Here is an 18,421-nt window from a genome sequence, read left to right as displayed (position 1 = left end):
CGAAGAAGAGAGCAACTGGCCGGTGTACATGCGTGTAACGTAACCCAAAAGAGCAGCTGGCAACGGCACGCGTGCCCACAGAAAGGCTTCTGTTTGCCACCTCTGGCTCGCGTGCCATAGGTTTGCCATTACAGTACTAGATGAACAGGGAAAGCAATTGTTGAAAAACTACTGTGTTTCCCTGAAAATAAGACAGGGTCTTATTTTCTTTTGAACCCCGAAATAAGGCCTTGGCCTTGTGTGTGTGTGCGTGTGTGTGTTTGAGAGAGAGGGGGGTTTATTTTCGGGGGAGGCGTATATTTAGGCCCACTCCAAAAATCAGTCTTGGCCTTATTTTCGGGACATGTCCTATTTTCAGAGAAACATGGTTTTATAAGCTTTTTTTTAAAAAAATGTTTTGCTTTTTACTTACTTTTCAATAGATACAGGGCTGTGTTTGTATGAAGTGTTATTTTACATCCTCCCTGAAGTCATTTAAGCCACTAGAGGGCAGTCTCGTAATTTTGTGCAGCCTACATTTTCTATTTTTAATTAAAAGATATGCAGGCTACAATATAGATGGATCATAATTGACAAGGAAAGACAAAAGATTGTCTCTTCAAACAAAAACTAACAGAGCCAAGCACATCTATGGATTATGCTTTCTTTTGTCTAAAACAATGTGCTAATTGACTGAATTTACCTTTTTTTTAATGAGAAATCTTAAGCTAAAACAGACTACCAAACTGTCGATTCAACACTGCTCACTGTTACTCTGCATGACATCTGTCACATACAATATTTTATTCACATTACTTAAATAGCTAGAATGGTGCCCTAGGATTGTGTAGAATTTCCTGCAAAAGGCCAAAACAGAGGAAAATGAGGAATGCTGGATGCCTGAACTTCAGTACGATTCCACGTGCTCTGCTGAATCTCATTCTGTGGAAAGCAAACAGGTATTTCTTCATTTCAGAAAAATAATGATGTTCAATTTTGCTTTGAATCTGTTGCATGCAACCTTCCATTCACAATAGGGCTGAATGTTGCCAAGATCGAGCTCTATTTGTTAAATTCATTCAATCTTGACAGATAAAACAGGACACAACCTATACCGTATCTCTGAGGTTGGGAATGGTGGGGGTGGAAAAAGCACAAAGAGGGCTCTCTTCAGTAGGGGATAGCCTGCTTTCAGGAAACAGTCAACCTGTCAGCCTACAGAAGACTCACAACCACAGTGAGACTGCAGCCACAGTGAACACAGGGTTGCCAAGCCAAATGGTTTGTATTGGTTCAAAGACATTCCATAATTTGATTATGCATATAATTAATTCAAAAGTACCACGTGAAAATGTTCATTCAGCACAGCCATACGAAAAAAAAAATAGTAGCAACAGACACAAGTAGTTCAACCACATTTTTTGATGGCTTCTATACCACAAAGTAGATTTCACATGTTTATTTTAAGTTCATATATTTTACATAGCTTTATGAACATCCCTGGAGCTATATTATACCAACAAATTATATTGCCTATATAACATAACATCTTTGTGAAAAATAATTCACTTTCAATTAACATAGTGGGATTTCTGAAAAACCTGTATTTTGTACAAAAGCATTTTTTTTTAAAAAAGTCTCTTACAAGTAACTGTATATTTTGAGTTACAAACCATACATATACATACATTTCACAAAAAACAAGAAAGCACAGCTAATTCTTCATTGTAACATATGTTCCTAGCAATGTTATACAGGATGCTACCAAATGTGTGACAAAGATTTATAAGTCAGTATCTTTTTAAAACATGAAAGGCTTCATTTAAAACGGGTCACAACCATAGCTGAAGATGATGTTCAGGATAACTAGCACATCCTCAAATATATCTGCCTTTGTTCTGCCTGAAATATTTACTTTTAAGCAATGCTGTGGAAACAGACCTGCATTTTAAAAGATACATCTAGTTGATGCATCTATGGATACTCAAGAAAATCATACCAAACTCAAATAATCTTTTTACAATCTAAGGCATTTCTACAGGCTCCATTAAAAAAGGAAGGTAAAAATTAAAAGGAAGGAAAGGCAATGTAGGAGAAACTGTTGACATGTGAAAAATCCTGTCATTTGCTTTCTCTTTCCTTTTTTAAAAAAAGTATTCTGTTCAAGTTAATGCAAAGGGGAGAGGGATTATTATTTAACCATGAAGGGATGAAAGGGTTAACTGTAAAATACACGTCAAGATTTTAATAAGGATTAATAATAAAAAGCCTCAGCCTGCCGCTTTCACTAGATTTTGTTGTGGTGGCTTTTCCCTTGCTTAGGGCAATCCATCTGTTAATTTTGACTTGCAATGCAGTTAAGCTCTTCCTTCTTATTCTCCCTCTCCCGCCTCTGCACACCCACAACCAAACAGACTAGAATAGCTATGAGGAGGCTGGCACATGTCTTACAGAAATAGAACAATTCTTTTCAGAATCTCTTAGGTGAAGATCAGTTGTGCTGTCATGGTGTGGGATCTCTTCCCTGTTGCACACAGAAAGCAATCTGGTGTACGTACAATGGAGAAGTTAGTACAATGAAACCCTTGGCAATACAGTTATTTATGCCTATTTTATGTGCATGTGTAAAATCTATGCATATTTTAATGCACTGATTTTTGAGCTCTAGCGTTGAATGGGTGAAATGTAAAAAAAAAAGCAGTTGATCTTGGCTGTGACAGAGATTAGTAAATATTCATTGTTAACAACTGATCTGCACTCTGACCAATGCCAATATTCTCACTGGGCCAAACTAGCCTTGTTTTCAATAAAAGCAGTGAAGTACCCTCTCCCTTGAGCCCTGTTAGACTGACGCTGCAGTTGGAACTGTCATCTTCACACAAAAGCAAAGGGGCTGGGCTTTACAAATGCAAAGCCTAATTGGGAGATCTCCATGTCTGTACCCTTGACATTTATTTAAACCTCATCAAAAAAATAGGAAATAACCAAACTAATTAGCAGACTGGCATACAAACTATTATTTGTTGGGGTAGAAAGCATATTCATATTCAGCTCTAGAAAACGACAATATTACTAATGACAATGTCAAAAACAGCATTAATATGATCTTCCAGCAGGAAGATGAGTTTGATTTTTATGCACTGTTTTATAAGGGCAACATACTGGCCCTAAATTACTAATATATTTTTTTAATTTGAACTAATATAAAGGGAGAAATACTGTGCCTTGAAATCCAATTGCAGAGACAGGTCTACATAAAAAAATGTACAGTATGTACTTTTATAGAGTCTATATAGGTAAATTTTGCAGTAGAACTATTAAAATGTGAATAGAATTCTACATTAGGATAAGTGACACAAATACATTAATTAGTAATTGATATATGCAATAGAATAAACAGATCATTAAACTAGCTACATTACTTTAGTAATACAATCTACTGATCATTAGCTAGTACCTAAAATCTGAGTAGTTTTATATAAGTTCTAGCATATACTGCTCTAATCTATAAATTGCTCACAATCTATCCATGTCAATCATCTTATTCTGGAAGCATTTTGCTCTCAGTATTAATGTAACATGCACTGGTTCCATTTTTAAACAATTAATGATTGAAGTGCTGGAAACAGACTGGAAAATAGATAAATAATTTTTCATGGATATAAGGGGCATATAGAAATAAATCCATGTGAAAATCCAAATTAAACCTAGAAATTGTTTCTTATGTCTATAGAAGACAGCTGTATATTTAAAATATACAACTTGCCATTTCCGTTTATACAACATAGTGAATGTGCTAGAAAATGGCATGCTAGTTGTCACAATGCTTAAAAGTGTTAACTATACATCTGTACTTTTTACATGTATTATTTGCTTTCTCAGTTTTCAATATTTTACATATTTATAGAACTAGATTTCTAAAAAACATGATATAGTGTATTTTTACTGACACCAAAAAATCTATAGATGCAGAAGTCTGCCCACTAAGGATTAAAAAAAAACCTTTTACAGTAGATATAAACAACTTGTTTAGTTAAAATTCTAATATGTCTACATTTGAGTTCATTGTTTTTGGACTAAGAATTTGATAGGAAGCTCTACCTGCTCTACCTGTCATTGAGCCTAATCCCATGCTCTGATGCTGCTAGATATACATATGAAAATCCTACAGGAGTTTTACAAATATTCTAAAGCTTTAAAAGATATATATATTTTGGCAGGCTATTCCAAAATTCATCAACTATCAAAAATCAAAGGGTCAAATTTTTCATCTTCATATTTCTTAAAGTGAAGGATACTCTTTTTCAGTACTTAGATTACATTAAAATAAATTTTGTCACCATGTATATATAAATACAGTATTTACCACACTTTAGAAATTCATGGTAATGTTGAATAGGAATTACCCTTAATATAGTTACTCTCTGCAAATGGTGTAACACAACCTTCCATGTCCTAGGCTAATATAATTCTAGCCTTTACAGAGGAAACATTTCTTTAAAAGCACACAGTAATTAGGTAAATTACATTTTTATTGCAGTTTCTTTTATTTATTTGTTTGTTTAAATTTACCTATTGCCCAACTCTGAAAGCCAACTCCATTATTAAACAATCAATTCACCTTTATTTATAAGGTGAATGCCAGCTTGGATACATTTGAGGTAGGTAGGCTACTAATGACTTGTAGTGGGCAGTGTGTGTGTGTGTGTGTGTGTGTGTGTGTGTGTGTGTGTGTGTGTGTGTGTTTTAAGCAATGTTTTGTGGACCTTTGGGCACATTTGCAATTTTGAGAACATTTCTCAATGTCTACAAAGGAGTAGTCTATTTATTTTTAAATGCATTAACAGAAGAAAACAGGTGAGAATGTTTCCAACAATACTTTATAACATCTGTTACTTTTGCCTACTTATTGAGCTTGTAGACAAATTTTAAAACTATCTATCTACTGTTTTTATTTTCTAGACCTGTCTATTTGACTCATGTGAGACTCAGATACATTCATGTAAATAAAAATAATGCTAAAACATGCTTTGGAGAAAGCCAGCTTCCCATTTTATGTTTTATTAGCAGGTCAGGGAACAAGGATCAATAGAGGGTTCACAATGCTTATTACTGCTGTACATTCCATATCTTGATTAACAAGTATCTTGTGTTTGTTAACAATATCCAAAGGGAAAACATTTTTAATTACCTGTGCAAGTCGCCTTTTTTCTGTGTTCTCTCTTGGAGAATTATGAAAGGTACAGAATGGAGCATATTGTGAAAAACCTGAGCTACAAATTCCATAGCCATCTTCTCTTTCCTACAGAGAAAATTAAGACTGAAAAACATTTGTGACTACACATTTCTATATCAAGTTAAACACATACCCACCATTAAAAAAATTGTTAACTAAAAGATTTAAATGCTGGAGCAACAACTACCATATCATTTTTAAATATGATGATGCTATCAAGTAAAAGAAAATTCCTTTTGTACATTTAAGCCTTGCTACCTGAGGAGAAAGTGAAATAGTGCTCAAACTTCTTGATTTAAAAATGAATATTTTTATGAATGTATAATACACTGAATATATGGAGTCTTGATATGATGCCTCTCATACTTTTAAATCATACCCTTGGAAGGATTAGGGTGCTAAAATAATGCCACCATTTACTGAACCAATGAAACCTAAACAGACAACAATTCCTGCTGAATTATATTTCTCTAGTAAAAGTCACTTGCCTTAAATTCTCAGCTAGAAGCAAAGGCTTCAATTGTGACATCAAAGTAATCAGCTTTATGAAAACATACATCCTGTTAATAGATCTTTGAAGACTTCTGTTTTTTTCATGATAAATATGCAAACAATAAAGAGATTATTCAAGTAGATGCACAGAATGACAGAGAGTTGCCAGAGGGCTTGTTATAAAAAATGCATTGTTGAACAAAGGGCTAAGCATATTTCAAAAGTCATTAAAAACACAAATCTTGTGGGATTCATAAGGTATATACTTCAAACTGAAGCAAGAAACAAGGTAAGAAAGTACAAATTTTGCCACATACCTTGTGTTTCAACTTACTCTTCACCTCTTTTATTCCCTGTTTTGCATGATTTTTTGCCTGGAGGAAAGAAGAGGAAGGGAAAAAAACTGTTATCTGCAAAACAAGGGTTTGATACTGTCCTAGATGAAGTCAAGTAGAATTTAAAATTAAAATTTTCGCATTATGTGGTGTAACAAAAAGAAATCACTTTGTTAATTTCATACCGGATTGCTAACAAGGTGTGCATTAAGGTGTGCATTAATTGCTAAACTGTGCATTAAGAAATGGATTGTGGCATAGGCATTATTGTTATCAAAACACACTCTTTAAATTGGTATTTCTTTAATGTAACATTCTTATGAAATGGTGTATCTGTAAAAATAAATCTTAGTTTGGCCACAAGTTGAATAGGAAAAAAGCTCAGGCAATAATATTCCAATCTAGCTCTTTTTATATGCAGAGCCATGTCAAAATGTTGTGTTCTTCATAGTTACTATTATTAGATTTACACTAAAGTTTCATGCCATCTCTTCACATCAGCCTGAATAAAAATGACAATTATAGTTCGCTTTTTATAACAGTGAAATAGTCATTCTACAAGCAAAAGAATTGTAAAGAAGTGTGTTTTTTCTTTCAGAGGCAATTCTAACTTTAAAGAGGGACAAATTGTGTTTCAATTCACTTTATTATTCAAATTCAAATTCTTGCAACTCATTCTTCAAACAACTACAATAGTTGGCTATTTTTCTATCAAAACTAAAAGCCAAATTAAAGATAATGAAGCTATTGTTGCTATTTCCAATATATCCGTTACTTACGAGATTATGAATTGGTCTTTATATTTGCAAACTACTCTCCTTAGGACCTAAACTAAATAGAAAATGCGCCTAAATACAAATCTAATTTAGGATGAACTATACAGGAAAAACAACCAGCAGTCGATGACTCACACATGAATTTTAGCCTCCTTGTACTGTTCTCACCAAGCCCCTGCAATTCCCCCCCAACTGTGCATTGCTAAGCTCTGTTTTCTCTCCTAACTCATATTCCTTGTAGCATGTAAAGGCAAAAAAAAAAAAAATGGGCGGTAGGGGCAGGGGAATGGAGTAAACATTGGATATTTTTAAAATGTTTGCATGCAGTGTAGATAATCATATCCTCTAACTGCACACTCAGCTATAAAAGGTCTCTAAACTTCATTGTTTTCAGCAGACTAATTTACATTTCAACAGTATAGTATACACAGATTGAATGTCTCCCAATAGAAAGCATGAAGTTTTCTCCAGCAAGTGCATATTAAATATGCAGGTGTCGCTTGACTTCAGTATTTTTTTTTTTTATTTGATTTATATGCCGCCCTTCTCCGAAGACTCAGGGCGGCTTACAATGTGCTCAGCAATTTGTGACAAGTATATATATATGTGTGTATGGTATGTATGTATGTTTAGTTGGAGTATGTACAAAGGAACCTTCACCATTAATTGCTTAGGTGAGAATACTATGATATTCACCATACTTGATTTTCCATTGGCATCTGGACAGTATGTCTTTGAAGCTATTATTTTATCTATTCACATTTCTGCAAACTCATGACAGGACACCAAGATGGAAACTAGAAACTAAGATGTTCCTTATTAAACCAGTGAAATGCCCAGAAGATGTTACCAATGGGACGGTACATAGGCAATTTTTCCAGGATTCTCTTCAAAAATTTAAGTCAGCAGTGAATACTGGAACAGATTCATCATTACAAGATTATAATGATCAAAATAAGACAGAAACCCAGTGGTGAGAAAAGAGAGCAATTTTTTTTACTATTCCATTAAAGAACTGTATATAAGTTATAAATGAACACATGAATTCACAGTACTTTTAATGTATTTACCTGAAATATGGCTTCAGTGTGATTTTGAATGATGTAAATTTAAAAATTATCTTTTGAAAATGAAAGTAGGAAGTGATTCATTTATTCATGATTGAAGCTCAAAGGAAGGAAGCAATTTTCAGACATCTCCCTGGTTTTGGTTCTCAGTGTTTCTTCACCCATAGCATCTTCCCAACACTAAGATAATTTTCATGTATTAAGGAAACAGGTTGTAGTGTGATGTAGTGATTAAAATGTTGGAATAGCATCAGGGAGACTAGGGTTTAAATTCACCAATCAGATAACTCTTCAGTGTTAAGTATCCAGATTATACCCATCTGGAACAACCTCAGGGATGAAATTGGATATTACTACAGTACTCACAAGATAATATAAAGTCACTGTATAATGTTTAGATTCACCACACTCTGATTCAAGTTCAGAATAGTGTGGTCTATTAACTGGACCTTAGAAGTGTTACTAAATCAAATTGCTAGTGCATATCCTTAAGCAATATATACAAGAAAACTCATTTATTTGTTAATGTGCACAAGTTCACACTGATCCCTCATTCAACAAATACTCTTTCAGTGTGGTCCATTAAATTATTAGTCATTGCTCTACAATTTGTTGACTCATTGCTGCCCAATCCTTTGAAGCCGTTATTGGCATAATAAAATTATTAATTTAAATATGTTTCTTGCAAATCATGAACTCTGTACTGGATCATTTAATTGTGAATCAAATTCCCTTTTATCAAACTCAAATCAATATCCCAAACCTTGGTTTGACAAACTCTAAGCCTTAGCCAAGGTCATGGTAATTTCAATTTACCAAAATACCCAATTCTGTAATGATTCTTCTTTCTGAGAAATATTTATTCATCAAAGAATACAAAAGGAATTGAAAGAGAAAAAACAGTCACTAACTAGTGAATTAGCATAGGTTTCAACAAGAAGTACAAAATAAAGTTATGTGTTCTGGTGTCTTGTCTTGCTCGTCAGTTAAATCCAGCTTTAGTGTCAACAAAGTCTTCCTAGGGACCAAATACTTTCATGATTTAATGAGAGGTCCATTTGGTGGTAACTTTCATAGGCCTCTATTATCTGATCCACTCCTGAATAACCCTCAATTTTATAAACATATATTCAAAAATTAATTTATTTGGTAAACCCTAAGGTAAAGAGATTTGATCTCGTAGAATTATTGAAAATAATTCCTAACTGTTAGGCTTCTGCATTATTTTGTTCACTGCTAATAACAACTCACTATTAGTTCCTAAGAGGTGGGTGAACTCTATCACTCCCAATATATATAAGAAAGATAATAGGCACAATCCTGTCAACAATTAGTCAATCGGCCTTTTGCCAATAATTGGCAATTGTTATGCCAGATTTCTCTATTATAAACTTTTAGACTGGATGAACCTGGAAAACATCTTGCCCCCCCCCCCAATAGGCAGGTTTCAGCCCTCATAAAAGTATCCTCATCTTGCTTTGATGGAGATTCTGTTCCTCACTGGAAACTTTAGAAGAAATTAGTCACAATACCCATTGACTACCACCTTTTCAGGCTGATAATTTTTTAAATTAAAATACTATCACAGAAATTAGTGACAATTATAATGACCTATCCACATTTCCCCTACTTTTAAAAGGAGATAAACAGGGATTTATTTATTAATTACCTTTAATATATTAATGACACCATTGTGACCCTTTCTAAGCTGGAACTTCATTCTACTAAGCTGGGACTTCATTCTACAACTCTAGTTATTTGATCTATCTCTATTTATTTTTATGTAGATGATGTAACTATTTTATCTGTAATTTAAGTGGGCCTTGATAGTTGCCAAGTTCCTTTACTGATCTACTGCTCTAGGGAATTTCTTGAAATTATTTATTTATTTAATTAATTGTTTTTTATTGAATTAATTGTTTAAGAACTAAATAAAGCTATTTAGTTTAGATAAATAAAACTATTTAGAAACTTCTTTAAAAAGTACTTTAAAATTCCTGATCAGATGGAGAATTTTAAAAAGACCAGTTAACCAGGTAAAGAACTTCAAATATCTAGGCAACCATTCTGAACCTTCCAGCTGCTGCAATAAACAACTGAGCTCTATATAGGAGCCCAGAAAGCCTCTGATGTGATCCTTAAATGTGTAAGCCATCCAAGCAATAATCACATTTAAATTAAATAGATCTAAGGAGCTTGGTACCTAGCTGTGATGCCCAGCTGTATGTTTGTTAAGGATGCTTTGACTTTGGAAGCTATCCAGTTTATTTCTTAATTTTATTTTATTTTTAGGAGCTAAATTTTGGATTCTTGCTCAACCTCAAATGCCCTACTTGGTTAGAGTTTGGCTGCAACTCTTCTGAGCCATACCTAAAATTTCAGTATCTTATAGTTTTACTTGAAACAACTTTTCAGGGAAGCATCATCCTTAGTTCACCTTATTCTACTAAGTAGATTTTCTTATGTCCTGGCTATATAATATCTTGACCCAGATAAGGCCTTGACTGAACTTCAAAGGACGATCTGGAATTTTAAACCTCCAAAATGGCAGGATTAAAGTTACTTCTATTGTGGTACAATTGCTGAGTCCCTTTCGGATGATCTCTAGATACTTCCAGAACATCTTACATATTCCGCACAGGAAAAATAAATATTTGGTCCATTAAATCACTAGTCTCCCACATGGAAATTTCATTTGTGCATGGATCAAATCAGTAATACTGCTACTGTAAAATCCCCCATTTTATCACCATGCTGTCTGGAATTTATAAACCTAAACCTAGTGAACCACTACTTATGAGTCAGATGTCTTAAGTTTAAAAAAGCCTTTAAAATGCTCCTCTTTTCAAAATGGAGGCGTTAAATCAGAACTTGATACTGATTAATGGTATCAAATTAGGTAGTGCTGGATGTTTTGAGATAATTTTAATTGTTAAAGTATTGTTATTTTAGTATTATTATATTGTGATTTTTTTAAAGTTTTGTTTGTGGGAAGCTCAGGTATAAACACTTACCAAATAAAAATAGTACCACTATTTCTATTATTATTACTACTACTGCAACAACTCCTCCCCTCCTAGAAGAGGGGAGAATCTTAGCACAAAGAACTGGTAAACTGAAGGAGTTTTCACCTTTAGATTCAGTCACTGTATGGGTGGTTCTGCAAACAAGACATAATGAGTAGATTGACATCACTCTCACTAAACCTAATGTGTTTGATTTTGGCTTTCAGTGACTTAAACTCTTCACTGAGAATTATAAACCATGATTATAATTTCATAAATTGTTCAAATTACGGTTAAAGCAAACAACATATTAGTATAATATAGAGTTAGAGCAAATATTCTATAGCATCCTGAAAGAAAGGAGAATACAGGTAGTCCTCAACTTACAACCATTCATTTAGTGACCATTTGAAGTTACAATGGGCACTGAAAAAAGCGATTCAATCATTTTCACACTTATGACCACTGCAGTATCCTCATGTTCACGTGATCAAAATTCGGATACTTGGCAACTTGCATTTATAATGGTTGCAATGTGCCAGGGGTCATGTGATGATCTTTTGTGACCTTCTGACAAGCTAAGTCATTGGGGAAGCCCGATTCACTTAACAACCTTGTTATGGACTTAACTGCAGTGATTAACTTAACAACTGTGACAAGGAAGATCATAAAATGGAGCAAAATTCACTTAACAACTGTTTTGCTTAGCAATGGAAATATAGGGCTCAATTGGGGTTGTAAGTTGAGGACTAGCTGTACATACAGATCTGTAAAAGTGCAACAGGAAAAGAATAGTTCTTACATATTGGTATGCTGTTTTCACAGCTGGAGTAGCTTTGTTCACTGCTGTGTTGATCAAGGCTCCTCCTTTCTGAAATACAATATACATATACACACATAGACAGAGATTCTGATGCACGGAAAATAGAGTTTAATTCTAAATTTAAATAACATGTTTAGTTTCTAAAGGAAAATCCACACCTCTGGTTAATTTAAATTACAACCCTTAGCATGACCCCGAATATGCCACTTCTACAGCTGCCTTTCGTCTAGCTTTGTCTAGTACCACCCAGAGTTTACAATACATCATTTCTATGGCTGACACATTTATCAGTGTACTCTAATGTACTCATGTAGGGCACAATCCACTAGGAAATTGTCTTTCATAATGTTCTGATTATAGAAATGGGTGTTTTGCATGAGAGATTTGCACTGATCACTGCATGTATACACTTGTATATATTGCACAAATTCTGAGCAATCTTTCTGCACGTTCCTAAATAAGATTACATTCACATGGTGATACTTTTTGCACTGCAAGATATACTCCAGTCTCCTGACATGTTGTCATACCTTCACAGTATGCATCCACTGATGGTATGTTCTTAAATTTCCTTTAAAAAAATGTAAATTAAAGGGAAACAAAGATTAGAACCATTTTTGCTAGACTTTTATGCATAATCTTCATAGCACATTAAATTCAGGTTCACAACGAACATAAGAGTTTTACAGTTCTTATCTTCACAGAACATCAGATTGTATTATTTTATCTGACAAAATATATTGCTGATATGAACAGAATTTTAAAAACGTGGTAAATTTAGAATTAGAATCAGAATAGAGCTGGAAGAGATCTTGGAGGACTTCTAGTTCAGCCCCCTACTCAAGTAGGAGATCTTATACAATTTGAGACAAATGACTGTCCAGTCACAACATCTGAAGGTTATACACACACACACACACACACACACAAATATATATATGTATTATATCAGGGTATAATATAATACTACACTTTCTACAGTCTTACAGTTGAACAAAATTTTGCAAGGGGGGGAGAAGAGCAAATCAATGTGTGTTCAATAGTATTACTCTAATAAATTATTCATAATGGTCAGGGGAAATTGGATTCCATAAAAGGTAGCACTGCTATTTATTTTGCAGTCGAAATACATTTAAAAGTTAGCAGAACAAGTAAATGTGGATTTAATTTTAAAACCATTATTAATTTTAAGATAGTATGAGGAATGATAGTTGCTATCAATTCCTAGCCAATGGCTTCTCATAGAAGATATGGGTTTTATAACAGTTTCTAAAGCCTCTTAAACTCGGCAATACAATGAGGCATCTTGTAATGAAGCATTTTGATTTGTTCATATACATCACTACGCTGAAGAGCTAGTCTGGGTGCTGGCAATTCAAAGTGTTAGTTCTTACCTTTAAAGCCTTTCATGTCTCAAGACTTGGGTATCTGAAGGAGAGCCAACTCTATCTGTTCCCAATAAGAACTGGTAGAGGGACTCCCTCTGCAGGGATTGCCATCTTCAAAAGGATCATAAAATTGATGTTCTCAATCACTACCCACTTCTATGGAACAGATTTCCTCTGGAAATTTAAAAAAAAACCCTTCCTGATTGATTTTTAGGAAAGCCATTAAAAGTTGGCTATTCTAGCAGGTCCTGGAGGTTGAAACATTTTAATGTTCCTTCTGGCTTTGGAGGAATTGTCTAATGTAATTTATATTGCTGATGTTTGTAAAAGTACCCTAAACCTAACATTGCTCAAGAATAACATGATGAATATATGCATATATGTATGGACATGTATTCAAATCAAGCTTGACAAGCTCCTGCAGGTTTTTGGGTAATATTTTTGGAAATGGTTAGCTGTTTCTTTTGTCCTAAGGTTGAGAGTGATTAGCCGAAAGTCTTCCAGCTGACTTTGTACCTAAAGTGAGGTTAGACCTCATGATCTTTGTCTCTAGCCTGGTGCCGTAATCACTGTATAAAATTGGCTCGTATACAATTACTAAAGCATTTTCATTTAAAACTGCAGATACTTGCATAAAATTTGTACATGTAATTTTGAGAAAAGGAAGATGAACAAGTAAGTCTGAAGTCTTTCTGCCTCTGTCATTTTTAATTAACCATTATATTCAGTTCTATCAATTTGCCGTAATAATGTTTATGATATCATATGAAGCTGAAGTTATAAACCTTCATAGCAATACATATTGAACACACAGAAGTACAATTAAAGAGACATAAATTTTAAAAAACATTTAATTCAATAAGAAGATTTTAAATCAAGCCTCAATTATGCTTTTAGGTATTAAAAGAATTGGCATTAATTAATAGGAGCAATTTCACATCAGGCATATAGGTAACACTTTATTACAATCATAGACTAATTTCACCACACAACCATAAGAATGAGTGTTTACTTTATTCATTATTATTTTTTCATTCTAACTATTCAAATATCACATTAGTTGCTTTAACTTTTGATATATATGTTGAAAACTGCAATATTTGAAATAAAAATACAAACAATTTAGTAAAATATCAGTAAGATCATATATAACACGTATTTTATACAAACGTTTGTTCATATCCTATACAAAAGGATCATAACTGTCAATCAAGAATTTTTTAAATTTTTTTTGGATATTTAGCAACATTGAATCTGAATAGTATTTCTATTTCAGTATTTAATCAAAAACTCTATCCACGGTCATAATGCTAAAAACCAATTTAAATAGTATTGTCATTTTTCACTATTTTAATCAATGCAGGAGAAATGAAAGAAAAGGTAGGTTGTGATTAGTGTGAGTTTGAATAATGTGATATTTGATTTAATAAGAATTGTAAATTGATACCAGGTTGTGTTTAATATGATCCAAAATTCACTTAATGAAAGGCTAGCGCAAACTTAATTGAAGCTATTACATATGCAATTGCGTTTGGGTTTTTAGATGCTGCTAATCTTCATGTGTGCAAAATGGAGAAAGGGAAGGTTCTGTCAGAAGAAAAGAGGGCAAGTTTTAAAAAGAAGAGCCCTGTTATTACCTTAGAGTGAAAATTTGGTGTAATTGAATTACAATATATGAATGCCATCATAGCAACATTAAAATTTGGATGAGATGTTGGTATGCTTGAATCTCTGGTAGACTTTTTTTTTTTAATTTTGCTTTCTATAACTACTCTGTGACTTTGTATTAACCATACATTTAAATTACAAGTATATTCTTTTTATCCTTTACTGTAATAATTCATATATAAAATATATAAAATTTTTCATTGCCTATTTCCTTTGAGCTGGAACCAATTACCATATTTTCTATAGAAATATTACTTCAAATAGTGCAAATTTGAATAATGTCACCATTTCATGGGATTCATTAGCTGTCCTAATCAAAACCTACATGTAGTCAAGAAGTAGAAAAGTATATATCTACCTCCACTTCCTGATGAGATTTCTTCTTCAAATATATCGGAGAATCCTTTTCCTGCATTTAGCTTTGCAAGTCGACCTTCAATAAACTGCAATAAAGTGTGTATCAAAGCTGTAATAACTTTGTTAAGAAAACTGTATAAAATGTAATTTTATTAGCTGCTCTACAAAGTACTAGAAATTTAGAGAGGTCACGCCTACTTCCATTTCATTACATAATCACCTGCCCATCCATCGTTCACTATTATCTTTATTCTTCATAGCTTTTAAAACTGAATTTGGGAAGGGGAAAGGATGATTTGAAACTTAATTAAGGTAACACTTGTACCCTGTTTCCCCCAAAATAAGACATCCCCTGATAATAAGCCCAATCGGGCTTTTGAGCGCATGGCAATAAGACCAAGTGCTTATTTCAAAATAAGTTTTTTTAAATTGTGAAAATAAGTTTGGGGGGGGGATTTATCAGCTTGAAATCAATGTCTAAAATCTCTATTTTTCTGTTAAACCACTGAATTATTCTAAATTCACTGTTTGAATTTCTCCAAAGAGCATACAATTCTAGCCTACTTAATATTGGTTAGAAAGGAAACTACTTTCTTTAAATAACTCCTAGATTTCATACTATGCTTATATACCAATTCATAGAAACTGTCTTAACAGCAGGGTCTGTAATTATAACAACAAATTGTGCTTGAAACTTCCTTAAGTGTTAACAAAGTACTATCAATGAAAAGGATAGTAGAGTAAAATAACTTGGAAAGAAATAAAAACTAACTTCTTTCACCCACATGCTGCTTTTTACAAAGCAAAAACTTTAATCTCCTTATTATTTAGAAGAATTCCACACATGTATGGAATGCAAAAGTGGAGGAAATGCACAAATACCATTTTATACTGTACAAAACAAGCAAAGACGTTAATGTTTGTCATTTGTACCAACCATATTCTACTGAAATTAATTTTCCATTCAAACACTTTTTAAGGAAAATCTCTAATTACACTGGTATAAATTCAGTTCATAAATTCTGTACAATTCACTGCCTGAGAATTTATATTAGTAGATGGCAGCTTTTTTGACCTGATAGATTTAGAACCTTGTGAGCATAAAAGGCTAATACAATGGGCACAACCAATCCCAAAACAGAAGGAACTGGGGAGATTGATTTTTTTTTTGAATCTCCTCTATACTTCCTGAAGGTTCATTAGTCAGAAGACTAACTTCTTTTACACATGGTGCTGGATTACAGTCACCCATAATTTTTCTTCTTTTGTGAAACTTAGTTTTAAAACAATCTTTTAAAAAATTAAAGTTCTATGGGACAGAGAGACATAAGGATATTGAGGGAAGCATACACAGGAACTTCATAACATTTAGCTGTAATTTCTATAAAATGATCTTAATGTATTTAATCAGGAAAGCAGAATTGTGACCAGATAAATTGCTATTCAAATAAGAATATCACATTAAGTGATAGTTATGCTTTATATTAAGACCACACCTACAATATTGCATCCAATTCTGGTCACCATGATACAAAAAATGTTAAACCCCTAGAAAGAGTGCAGAGAAGAGCAACGAACATAGTAATAGCAAGACTTATATACCACTTCACAGTGCTTTACAGCCCTCTCTAAGTGGTTTACAGAGTCAGCATCTTGCCCCCAACAATCTGGGTCCTCATTCTACCCACTTCGAAAGGATGGAAGGCTGAGTCAACCTTGAGCCTGGTGAGATTCAATCTGCCAAACTGCTGGCAGCTAGCGATCAGCAGAAGTAGCCTGCAATAGTGTACTCTAACCACTGCGCCACCGCAGCTCAGTGTTAAGGGGTCTGGAGGCTAAACTATATGATGAATGATTAAGGGAACTAAGTATGTTTAGTCTAACAAACAGGAGTAGGGGTGATATTATAGCAGTCTTCCAGTGCTTGAGGGACTGTCACAGAAAAAAGGGGGTCAATTTATTCTCTAAAGCACCGGGGGACAGGACAAGAAGTAAAGGGTGGAAGATCATTAAAGAGAGATCCAACCTAAGGACTAATTTCCTGACAGTGAGACCAATTTATCAGTGGAACAGTTTGCCTCCAGAAGTTGTGGGTGCTCATTGGAAGTTTTCAAGAAGATCCTGAACAGCCATTTGTCTGGAATGGTATACAATCTCCTGCCCAACTAGAAGTCCTTCAAGCTTTATTATTCTATGTTCTAAAATAAAGATTAACTCATAATATAGGATATTATAATATATATTGTAAGTTATATAATAACTATACAAATATTGGACTTTTTATAGAGCTTTATTTTTATAAAATGTTTATGAAATCCTACCTATTGTATGTACTGAAAAAGAAAATGTTTATTAAATGATCATTTTTAATCCCTTCCATTTGCTGAGAGGACTAAAATACAAGATCTATGTGCATTTCTTTCCTCTCGCAATAAAATTCTTTTTTCATTTTTTTATTCATCATTGTAAAATTAAAACCAATGGTTACTGCTAATAATTTTAAACAATGGTTGCAATCAATAGAAGTTAATATTTATTTATTTATTTATTTATTTATTTATTTATTTTTATTTTATTAAATTTCTATACTGCCCTTCTCCCGAAGGACTCAGGGCGGTGAACAGCCACAAGATAAAATACATAAATACAAAATTTAAAATACAATAAAAACGAATTAAATAATTTGGCTGAACAAATTTAAAATACCCCATAATTTAAAAACAAATTTACATTTACATTTAAAAAGAGGAGAAGATTTAGGCCAGGCCAGCTTGATGAAATAAAAAAGTCTTAAATGCGCGACGGAAGGTGCGCAGATCCAAGATCCTCCGTATCTCCGGGGGGAGCTTGTTCCAGATCGTAGGTGCTCCCACAGAGAAGGCTCTCCCCCTAGGGGCCGCCAGTCGACATTGTTTGGCCAACGGCACATGGAGGAGCCCCTCTCTATGGAAGCGTACTGGCCGGTGGAAGGCTATTGGTGGTAGCAGGCGGTCCTGTAGATAACCAGGTCCTAAGCCATGGAGCACTTTAAAAGTGATAACCACAACCTTAAAGCGCACTTGGAAGACCACCGGGAGCCAGTGCAGCTCGCGCAGGAGAGGTGTTACATGGGAACTCCATTTATTAACCATTTATAATAATTTGCCAATTTAAATCTCACCCCAAAACAGGTAGTGCTAAAAGAAATAAATTGATGTAAAAAAAAAAAAAAGCAAGTTTCTAATTCTCCATCCACCAACATCTCTGAACCTGGCTATACATAATCTGAAAAGAATAATTAAACCTTGTTAAAACT

The 18,421-nt window shown here is 33.7% G+C and overlaps 1 protein-coding gene across 4 annotated transcripts in view; it reads right to left on the bottom strand.

Annotated features, from left to right (window-relative positions):
• Positions 1-18,421, bottom strand: part of DENND1B (DENN domain containing 1B) — a 196,729-nt gene that overhangs the window by 15,985 nt on the left and 162,323 nt on the right. For all 4 annotated transcript variants that reach the window (XM_034437461.3, XM_034437462.3, XM_087890051.1 and 1 more), the window contains 5 exons: positions 15,128-15,212; positions 12,244-12,284; positions 11,693-11,761; positions 6,025-6,081; positions 5,171-5,281 (listed from right to left, as the gene is read on the bottom strand). In XM_034437461.3, the coding sequence (XP_034293352.1) occupies positions 5,171-5,281; positions 6,025-6,081; positions 11,693-11,761; positions 12,244-12,284; positions 15,128-15,212 (363 nt within the window). The remainder of the gene's footprint in view (positions 1-5,170; positions 5,282-6,024; positions 6,082-11,692; positions 11,762-12,243; positions 12,285-15,127; positions 15,213-18,421) is intronic.

Source organism: Pantherophis guttatus, chromosome 3, assembly GCF_059756535.1.
Source record: "Pantherophis guttatus breed Tessera chromosome 3, ASM5975653v1, whole genome shotgun sequence".
In the NCBI taxonomy this organism is placed as follows: Eukaryota; Metazoa; Chordata; class Lepidosauria; order Squamata; family Colubridae; genus Pantherophis; species Pantherophis guttatus.
This window is presented reverse-complemented; position numbering and strand designations above follow the sequence as displayed.